The 10873-nt window shown below is 39.5% G+C and overlaps 1 protein-coding gene and 2 long non-coding RNA genes across 6 annotated transcripts; 1 reads left to right on the forward strand and 2 right to left on the reverse strand.

Annotated features, from left to right (window-relative positions):
- Positions 1-2034: 2034 nt before the first annotated feature.
- Positions 2035-2587, reverse strand: LOC107279458 (uncharacterized). The gene is made up of 2 exons (XR_001541318.3): positions 2443-2587; positions 2035-2340 (listed from the first exon to the last, which is right to left on the reverse strand). It is a non-coding gene; the product is annotated as an uncharacterized lncRNA (long non-coding RNA).
- A 3203-nt stretch (positions 2588-5790) lies between these two features.
- Positions 5791-7719, forward strand: LOC4351183 (uncharacterized). The gene is made up of 2 exons (XR_001541658.3): positions 5791-5906; positions 7382-7719. It is a non-coding gene; the product is annotated as an uncharacterized lncRNA (long non-coding RNA).
- Positions 7720-8974: 1255 nt separating this feature from the next.
- LOC4351184 (myb-related protein MYBAS1-like) lies at positions 8975-10377 on the reverse strand. Of its 4 annotated transcripts, none has more exons than XM_066305070.1 (3): positions 10135-10377; positions 9822-9951; positions 8975-9739 (listed from the first exon to the last, which is right to left on the reverse strand). In XM_066305070.1, the coding sequence occupies exons 1-3, from the start codon at positions 10160-10162 to the stop codon at positions 9277-9279; spliced, it is 621 nt and encodes a 206-aa protein (XP_066161167.1). In that variant the 5' UTR covers positions 10163-10377; the 3' UTR covers positions 8975-9276. The 4 variants fall into 4 exon arrangements, with proteins under 4 accessions (XP_066161167.1, NP_001391519.1, NP_001391521.1 ...); NM_001404590.1 differs by having other exon boundaries at positions 9822-9941; positions 10049-10349; NM_001404592.1 differs by having other exon boundaries at positions 10049-10349.
- Positions 10378-10873: the final 496 nt, after the last annotated feature.

Genomic DNA, 10873 nt, shown 5'->3' on the forward strand with positions numbered 1-10873 from the left:
ACTCAATACTAAATAAGTAAATTGGTTGTTGTGGGGGATTTTGTGGTAAATAATCAGTTTAGTCCGTTGTTCTCACAGTTTAAATGCAGCTTGGGTGGATATTTCAATGCTGAGCATCAGGAGACAACATGATATATATCAATAGCAATAGCACAGCTAGTGAACATATCGGAGGAGGAGAATGAAAAATAACCAGTTGATCATCCACTCAGATACATAGGATATATTTAGAGATGGCAATGGACCTCGTTCACCGTTTCCCCATGGTGAATTCACCAATTAGGAGGCGAGGATGGTTAGAATTAGTTTTTCATAGGAACATAAATGGGAGGAGACATGTCCCCGTTGGTTTTCGTGGGGCGAGGATGGTTCTTCATTCCCCATCCCTGTTCCCGTGGAGACCCGCGTAGGAGTCCAAGTTTAATGTATTTTAGTTATCTTGTGCGATTATATTATTTATAGCCATTAATAAATGATAACTTTGTGTTTTTATCATGTGAATTAGTACATAATATTACTAGATGTATGCTAATATATTCATATAAAGTACGAATATATATTGTATTGCATATATAATTTGACATGTGTATATTGTTTTAAGCAGGGGTGAAATCACCGCGGGGATAGGGATGGTAACAAAGCTTTCCCGTTGTGTTTCGCGGTGACGGGGACGGGGAAGTTTTGTCTTGCGGGGGCGGGGATGGAGATGCATTTCCGACGATGAATTCTCCGTTGTCATCTCTAGATATATTCCACATGTTTAATTGGGCAAATTAACAGTTTTATTAACTCAATATTCCACCATCAAGGATATTAAGAAAGACAACGTACGTAGGTACTCTAGAGATTACAGAACATATATACACTCATGAATGATGGATGTAATACTCCCTCTATTTTAAAATATAACAATATAAAATTAGATAGTACGTCACCTAGTGCTACACGTATCTAGACAGTCTCATCTAGTGTTTAGATACGTAATGTTTGATGTCTCATCTAGTGTTTAGATACGTAATGTTTGATATATTAATTCTCAGATGGATGAAGTATTTGGATAAACCTCCATAAAATGGCTTTATTAACACAAGGAATTAATTAAGGCGGTCATCCTCTGCAGCAGTCATAGCAATCAGGTGCGAATAGGCACCAACTGCACGGGCATTGTGCATTAGCTGAAAATTAATTAAAAACCAAAAAGATAAGACTATTATTATTACTACTCCCTGTGGGCAGCAATATACTCTGCATTAGCAGATATATATTCTCAATATACTCTCTTTGTATTTAAATAGATGACGCTATTAACTTTTGAATAAATATTTAACTATACGTCTTATTAAAACTTTTATGTAAATATATAAAATATAAATTATGTTTAAAGTACTTTTAGTGAGAAAACAACTCACAATAAAAATAAATGGTAATTACATAAATAAGACATGAAAAGCACGATCATAAATAAATGTGTTATTTATTAAAAAACAAAGGTATAGTTGTCGATCAATAATTGTTGCTCGATCATAATATGATAATAAGTTCGAATAAGATCGAATCCATAAAATATCCAATAATGAAATGAGAAGAACCATGCGAGAGAGTAGCGATCGATTGAACCTCTTGGAAGGAGAGAAGCCATGAACATCACCATGGTCATGGCCCAAATGAGCAAGGCAAAGCGCGGTGTTCCTCCGCATGCTTAGCTTCCCTTTTCCAACTCACTCGCTCTCTCTCCTTACCAACTGTTACGCAATTGAAGCTAAGATTGTGTTTATTTGTGTACCTCTGAACTCTGATGACCTTGTTGCATGCGTGTTTCCTTCCTAGTCGATCTCAATTGGTTTATATATATAGATCAAGGAGATGCACGTAATTGTTGTTATTGCGAATGGGAGTGATTAATCTGGCCCAATGCATGAAAGCCTTTCATGCGCACATAGGTTTGATCGATCGGCCGGGATATATATTTATGTATCACAACTCACAAAAAATGATTATATCAGATGGGAGAGCACCTTGGACAAATACTAGGTATATATGTACAGAGTCCTGTTGGGTGCGTGCGACATATATATTATACTTTTCCGATCATTCCGCATGCATGTAATTTGGACAAAGCACACAGTTTTTTAAGGTAATTTCACCATCAGGGAAGAAAGACAACTCTGATATTACAAACACACGATGAATGATGGATGTATTTGGGTAAACCGGCCGGCCTCCATGAATAATCTTGGGAACCAATTTACTTATTAACACAAAAAGGGAAATTAACACTAATACACTACCACTAGCAGCAGTCGCATGTGGTGGTTGGGCAGACACCGCACCAGCATGGTACTGAAAACCAAAACGGTGAAACTAGGCAGCATTAATTAATGGCATGCATTAATACCCAATGTAAAAATGTAAAGGAGCATGCGAGAGTAGTGATTAATTAACCTTGTGAAAGGACGGCAGTCATCAAGATTCCAAAGGCCATGGCCCAAATGAAGAACGCAAGCGTGGTCTTCCTGATCCGCATGCTTCTCTCTACGAAATGTTTCAAGCTAGGCTTGTGTTTGTGTACCTCCGACCTTAGCTTGTTGCGTTTCCTTCCTACTCTCACTTGGTTTATATATAGAGAGAGAGGAGTGGCCCATAAGAGCAGGTACGATAGTAGACTATTAGTCAACTACAAATATATTTTAATAAGATAAAAGATGAGAGAGTAGAGCAGCGGGCTATAGATTTGTAGCCAGCTGCAGCACGGACTCCAAGACGTAATGTGTGTATGATAGGTGGGACCATATACTAATAGTATAGTAAGCAATTATTGTATGAATTAGTTATTAGACTGGCTATAGATGAATTGGAGCTAATAGTGGGCTATACTATTAAACTTGCTATAAGCTAGCTGTTTTTGTAATCGCAATTATTGCGAATAGGAGTGAGTGAATACTAATTATTGGGATTCATGTATCTCAGAACCCACAAAGTCAACTTCAGAATTGAATTAGTTTACTATTTCTATTAGACAAACCACGTTAAAATGTCTGTGCTTTCACAGCCAGATGGGTTTGAGTTCGACTCTGATTAATCAATTAGTATCATTTATTTTTTGGGATTGGCTATACATCTGCCTGCTATTTTTTTTTGGCAAAATTTGCTACAGGTCATCCAAAAATCGTGTGATTAACCGGTGGGCACCGTAATATCGCGAATTTGTTGGCGGGCACCACAAAAAAGTGGAAATTAGCTGGTAGACACTCCGGCCATTATTTTATTATTTTCGGAGTAAAGCACGTGAGAAAATTTTCTAAATGCCGAGAATGCCCTCGGTGGCCAACGCGTTATCCCCGACTGGGTCCGGTCGAACCAGACCCAGTCGGTCTCGTTGCCGCACCACATCCATCCTAACCCTAGCTGCGACGGAGGAGGCGGCGCGATGGCGACCCAGCTGCGGCGAGGGGCGGCGGCGACCCAGCTGCGGCGAGCGCGGCGGCGACCCAGACCAGCGCGCGTCTTCGGTGAAGGCGGCGACAAGCAAATAAAACAAATGCAAACGACAACTTCAACCATAGACTCACATGGCAAACTCATTCCATGCATGCTGGACCCAGAAAATTAGATGAATCGTAAAGCTTACCCTTCGGGGACCCATGACACATCTGTGAGCAATGGGGATCCGGTGGTCCTCACCGGCTTCTTCGCCGCCAACTTCTTCCGGGGCGACATCACAGACACCGTGCCGGGCTCACGGCTTCATCCGACGCTTGGTCTGGGTCGCGCGCCGGTCTAGGTCGCCGCCGCCCTCGCTGCAGCTGAGTCGCCGCCGCCCCTCGCCGTAGCTGGGTCGCCGCCGCGCCGCCTCCTCAGTCGCAGCTAGGGTTATGATGGATGTGGTGCAGCAACGAGACCGACTGGGTCTGGTTCGACCGGACCTAGTCGAGGATAATGCAGTGGCCACCGAGGGCATTCTCGGCATTTAGAAAATTTTCTCACGTGCTTTACTTTGAAAATAATAAAATAATGGCCAGAGTGTCTACCAGCTAATTAACACTTTTTTGTGGTGCCCACCAATAAATTCGCGATCTTACGATGCCCACCGGCTAATTACACGATTTTTTGATGCCCTATAGCAAATTTTGCCTTTTTTTAGTTTACCATTAGATTTTCATCAAGATTCGTGCGTCCTCACCTGCTTTGGACAACGACATCCTGTGTGTGTCCGTGTTTTGTCTAGGTGGTGTTTGGATTCAGGGACTTAACTTTTAGTCTCTGTATTTAGACACTAATTTAGAGTATTAAATATAGACTACTTATAAAACTAATTACATAAATAAAAGCTAATTTGCGAGATAAATTTTTTAAGCCTAATTAATGCATAATTAGAGAATATTTAATGTAGCATCACATAGGCTAATCATGAATTAATTAGGCTCAATAGATTCGTCTCGTGAATTAGTCTAAGATTATGGATGGGTTTTATTAACCGTCTACGTTTAATATTTATAATTAGTGTCCAAACATCCGATGTGATAGGGGTTTTAGTGCCATCTAAACTGGGTCAGCCACCCAACAATGTATCAAAAATAAAAAAAATCCCCATCAGCCATGGGGCTTCTGTCGCCGATGGGCAAGCCTACCAGAAGTGTTCTGTTGGATCTCGCCGCTGGAGCTCTGATACCTGAACCAGCAATCAGCATCAAGGGCACATTCATCCCCAAGGTGAGCTAGTGAATTGAACTTTCTTCGCATTGCAAAGCTTATATGATTTGTGTTGAATGTTTTTTTTTACTTTTATTATTATTTTTTATTTGGTGATCACCTTGATGCCACTAAGTTCATATGGCACGTCTCATTGCTCAAGTGTCAATGCTGCCTCTTTTTTTTTTTACGTCATTTCCTCCTGCAAGTTAGATTTCTCTGTGTTGGTGGGATGATTCGTACTAACTAGGACGGTACTGTCTTGGACTTTTGTACATCTCTTGTGATACAAGTTCAAATTTGTGTTCTTTTATCCTGGAAATGAAGATGAAGATAAAAATGAAGATTAAATTTTTTACGTAAAACAAGGTGGCATTAACGTATGATTGATTGAGTTTTAATTATTATAAACTTGAAAAATAGATTAATATGATATTTTAGAGCAACTTTCATATAGAAAGTTTTCACACGAAACACACCGTTTAGCAGTTTAAAAAACATGCCACGAAAATCTTAATTTTCATCCAACTATTTGAAGAAAAAAAAGGACCGCAAAGACAGTGCTTCATGTTCGACATCATCAGAACCGAAGGTTATTGAGCTGAAGCCTATATTAGTACTGGTATTTGGAAGCACTAAGAATATACTTCTATAGAGACTTAGGGTCTATAAGTGGATTTACCGGTCGATTCAGTTGCATTTCAAGGTACGGCAAAAGCCAAGTCATGGAACGGGAACTCACGGGTTATCCGCTTATTTTATCCTATCTTACTGTAAAGTTGATGTCTACTAATTTTTAAAACTCAATATGCAATCACACACCAGCAATTATTATCTAGAGTATTTTAAATATCACGCAAACATGACATGTCATTTAAAATTTTATTGTATTTTTAAAACTTAATATGCAAACAATATCAAATCATTATATGCACATATCATCCTGCAGTAAAGCGCGGGATAGTTTAGTTTATAAGTGAGTTCACGGGTTACCCGCAGTGATATGAAATGGGCTTTGGCTTCTTAATTAGCTAAGGCCCGTAAAGCACGGCCCAATAGCTGAAGGCCTGGTAAACTACTCCGCCGCCAAGAGGCCCTAGCAAGGCAGCATTTCCACCTCGCCGCCGCCGTCATTGCCGCCGCGGCGCGGGCGTTTGCTCCGCGACGAGGACTCGATGAGGGGAAATGTCTCCAGCGTCATCTCCGGCGGCGACGAGGTGAGCATACAAGATACGCTCCTATCCCACGATCTCCCTTCCCTTCTGGTTGCATTTGCATCTACTGTCATGTTATTGCTGTACATAAGAGCTTGGTGTTTCGATTAACGAAATTGTATCTTTGTAATGGCAATTGTAGCTAGTTGCAAATGTTGCGGAGAGCTTGTGGATCCAAAGACCCAGTGCCTCGATTTCTTCTTTTTTTCTTTTGAGTTGCTGTGCACAAGCGCATTTCTTTCTTCTCCAGTATTTCAACAGCTAAGCAATGGTAGGGTGTGATGTCTGTGAGGATATTTGCATACTTACCAACTTACTTACTATACTATATAACAAATGGAATGAAGTGGGCAACCTTGGGTTCATCTGTTATTTGGTTGTGGAACCGGTCACAATTTTATATCGATATGATTGCAACTACATAGTCTTATAATCCTAACTAATCTATCTCAAGTTAGGCCGTTTGGTCATGTTTTCTAGAAATGCAATCTGCAATACTAGTGGCGCTTACGTTTTAGATATGATTATTATTAGTTAGGTACATAAAATCTACAGTTTGATGTCATCATTGGACCATTTTATGCAAGTTAATTATGTTCACTTATGCATATATACTGGATAAGTTGAAGGAATGAAATTTCTGTATATTAAAGTTTCTACTTACAGGTTACTTTTAACAATAAATTGAGAGAGCCTAGTCTGATTATAAGCTTCACGTTCCCCATTATGTACCAACTTCTTTGTAACTTGTCATTAGAGAACTTTCTTTGGGACATTGAGCTATCACCATCACAATGTTAGGTGACAGAATAAGATCTTTGGCTTAATATTGAAAGGCTATGTTAAGATTCAATGACTAGATTTCTGGTGTACTGCGCTTGGTTATCCCCCGACCCCTCCTAATACTGTCTGCTGGCAATGGGTTGCACTGAAGCCTTTTTCTTTCTGAAGTGTCAAAACTGTCATATTGTGGCAGAACTGATGCTCTCTAGCCTCCCAGTTCTTTTTACAAGTTGTATCTTGTCATCTCTGTAATAGTACCATGTTAAGGAACCCTGTAATTTTTTTTCTTCCTGTCATAATATATAAAACGGCAGAACTCCCGCCTTCTCTCAAAAATTATGTTGTAGTTGTTCAGTACGCTTCCCTGTGTATGGCTGATCTTATCCATGGATCTTGCCCATGCATCATGGAGCATGTATGTTTTATCTGATGCTGGATCATTTTCATTTATATAGTATTTGTCATATACCAATTGCTAGTTATTTATTTATTAATTAGGATTTAGGAGTTAGCAACCACATCTGAAAATGGCATATTAATATTTGAAAGTACTCGATGTGTAGTATCTGCCGTGGTCTGTGGAAGTCATACTGGGTAATAGTTTGGAGTGAAGTGTTTTATGTCCTGTTACACATGTCTTTTTAATCCAAACAAATGGACAGAACTTTGATCTGTTGGCACTTACTGCCTTGCAGGCTTTCCAAGTGATCAACGATCCTGCTAGTGTGAGTTCTCCCTATGTATTACTCTATATTGGCATTTATCCTTTTAAGTGCCATCTCCTTCAGACTTCAGTGAGCAAGTAGCATTTTGGTCTTCCTAGCAAGTAGCAACATATCATCACAAAATCAGATCTTATGATCTTGTGGTGTTTTTAATTTCTTCTCCTAATTTGTTTAGGAGTCATAAATGCACCAAAGAGAGGATGTTTGTTTCTTTATTTATGACGGAAGTGACTGAATTAACGGAATAAAACACCATTGTAATAGTCTGGCACTCTGCTGCTGCTAGTACTGCATTTGTGTTACTTAAACTGGTGTCTTCACTTGTGAAGTTGTCTTCTTTTCTTATGCATTTTCTCTGTACAAAGCATTATAGGGATGCATGTAGCTCCAACATATGTTGCCTTTTCTTCTCTAAGTTGTTTTCTTTAATATAGAACAAGAGAAAGAAAAGAAACTTTACAATTCATATCCACATCAAACCTTTTCACCACTTTGAATCTATGGATAAACAGATAGTGCGATGATTGGGCTTAGGTGGTCCAAGCACTATCCTAGAATTCAATTAGAATAAACATATGATTAATTAGTTGCAGGATCAGTTTCAACAAAGTATCTAACACAGAGCTCCAGGTACAGCCCACTTATCACCACCTTTTCTTTACCATATCACATCATTAATTTTTTTTGTTTATTCTGCAACTTATTTCTAATCTTGACTGTTGTCAATACGTTATGACTTTGTTATTAAAAGATGAAATGATAGGCCACTGAGGCAGTGTCTCTGCTTTAATCCTGTCGGTCCCATTAAGAAATATAGGGTTGCTTGTTCTTCTTGTTGTTGTTTCTGACCTGTATCAGAACTTACGTTGTAGACTAAGTTCATGCATGTACCAACATCTCTATTGGACGAAAGAACCTAAGAACATAGGTTGTTACTGTTCTCTTTAGTCCGTGTCTCACTAACATTTCTGTTGGACATGAACCTGAGAGTGCATATTGTTATTAGTACTCTTTAGCTTTCATATAGCATGTATTTGCATTTGCTCCACTAAAATTGCTTCTAATTTAGGCAATCCATCTCAATCTGTTTGTTTAGTGGGGAAATATGTGCAAACTGTAGAATTTGAGGGATGAAATGAGAATATAATAAACAAAGCTATGAAGAATTTAAGACATATGATTCTAATGCTTTGTTATCTATGAAATCAAGCTTAATTTTGAGTCATCAACTCATTTCCTTTTTCATTTTGGTTCTTCCATATTATCAGGTCAGAGCTTTGATTCTCTTTTTTATCTTCGGAGTAGGTGCGTCTTTTAGTTATACATACTTTTCAAGTTTCCGTGATACATATCCAGGAAGAGATTATGATCCATGTAAAGATGTGTACTAATAGTTTTACAAACATATCTAAATTGTTGTGCTACTCTTCTCATTTGATCACCAAATCACCAATGACTTCTCATCAGTTTACATACATTAAACAATTTACTATACCTTCCTGTATATCCAATTGAGTGAGCACAATTTCTAACTTTAGAAAGTATATCAGTTTAAGATATGAATTTTTAACCTTATAATCTGTTACTTGATCAATAAACTATACCATTCATACAAAGTGGTATTGTGTTCCATACTGTCAAAGGTAAGTCACACAAGCTATGTTGCACATTAGATTCTACATACATACATACATAATACATACATCATGAGCACACCAATAATGTTATAGTAGATCTGTAAATATTGAGACCCATAGTAACACAAATATAACCACATAAGTACTGCAAATCTGGAAAGCACATATGTAGCTTAGAAACCTGGCCTATATCTTGATGTATGGCTTTATCCTTCAATAGCATGGCCCTCATTTTCCATAACCAGATTGTGTAGCCAACATCCTTGTTTCTTCATTGTCAATCTTCCAGAATACCTCAGGGCAGCTGTAGTCTGACATGGTAGATGTCAGAAGTGGACATGGGAGATTGCTGCATGCTTTGTCTTTCCCTTCATCTATACCCAGCAAGGAAGGTGCCCCTGGCGCCTCAATTTCTTTCCATATCTGATCCATGGTATATCCATCCATGACACTCTGAGTGCTTTTGAGGACTCTTGCCATGCAGCTGCGATCATCATGAATGTCTCCTCCATCCATACTGATGATTGGCACAGTATCTAGGAGGCAGGATTGGTATACCAGTGACGACGAGGAGGACGAGGGTGACATGTCACCCCTTCTCTCCTGGGCTTTCTTCCTCATGTGTGTCCTCCAGTAGTTCTTGATCTCATTGTCTGTGCGCCCTGGCAGCCTCCGTGCTATCCTAGACCACCTGTGTATACAGTGAATATCTGTTACATTGAACTGCAAAAGCTTAGAGAAGTTTCTTGTACAGAGTATCTTTTTTATCATACCTGTTACCCCAACGAGCATGGAGCTCAATAATAAGATGTTCCTCTTTTGGTGACATGCGCCCATGCTTGAGGCCAGGGTGGAGGTAGTTCACCCAACGGAGGCGGCAGCTCTTGCCTGTCCTATTGAGCCCTTCATGGACATAGTGAGGATGAAGTATGAAGATATTGGATTAGAGACCAAGACATTTCTGCTTGCGACTTTGCGCCAAGGATTGCAAAATAGCTACCTAATTTGCAGGTCCCCACCCCTCAAACCTGATACTTTGGCAACGAAATCCCAACGGCGGTCACCGAACAGGCGGACAGTGCATACCAGTTGCAGGTCCTCCTGCTCTGTCCATGGTCCCTTGCGCATCTCCTCTCTCACTGTCACCATATTGGGGCTTGGGATGTTGCAATGCTAACGTTGTTCACTTCTACCTTGGATAGGATGGGAGCCACTCTCCGTGTTCTTCTTCCTCTTTGAGTTTGTTGGCTCCAGCTTCACGTTTAGAGCCTTGATCAACTCCAGACCAACTGGAAGGTTGCTATTAGGGAGAGAGGAAGCCACTTTGTCTTGGCTGTGGTACTGCTTGGCTAGCTTTTGCTCTATTTATAGGCAGGAGAGGAAGCTGATCTTGCGGGGTCGCATGACGTGTTGGGGGTGATTTTAGAGAAACCTTGAGAACTTAGACTTTATCATTCAGATGTTGAGGCTATCTCAGATTCTTCAGTAATAAAATTGCTTTACATGTTATTAGATATTAAAAAAAACTAAAGCTATCAGTTGATCTTGCTACATGTCTCAAAAACACAAGTCATCGTGGCTAATTTTAGCTACCTTTATAAGCCATCATCACACTTACTGTTAGCACTTCTCATAAAATAGCAAACCTGAAGTCTGAACTTGATTACTAGTGGTTATTGTGTTTTTCTACAGAATTTTAGGAAACCCACTGCCTTGTTCTTTATCAATGGAGCACATTTTCGCAAGAGACATTCATTTCACAGGCATGTAGCACATCAAAGTCTTTCTCTGGATACTTCTGTATTTTATTTCTTCTGGATTAGAA

This window comes from Oryza sativa, chromosome 11, assembly GCF_034140825.1.
Source record: "Oryza sativa Japonica Group chromosome 11, ASM3414082v1".
Taxonomy (NCBI): Eukaryota; Viridiplantae; Streptophyta; class Magnoliopsida; order Poales; family Poaceae; genus Oryza; species Oryza sativa.

Coding starts and splice junctions, on each gene's coding strand:
- LOC4351184 (NM_001404590.1), bottom strand. CDS start 10,197: ATGGTGACAGTGAGAGAGGAGATGCGCAAGGGACCATGGACAGAGCAG. Junction 9,942..10,048: donor GGTGGGGACCTGCAAATTAG/GTAGCTATTTTG, acceptor AGGGCTCAATAG/GACAGGCAAGAGCTGCCGCC. Junction 9,740..9,821: donor CATGCTCGTTGGGGTAACAG/GTATGATAAAAA, acceptor CTGTATACACAG/GTGGTCTAGGATAGCACGGA.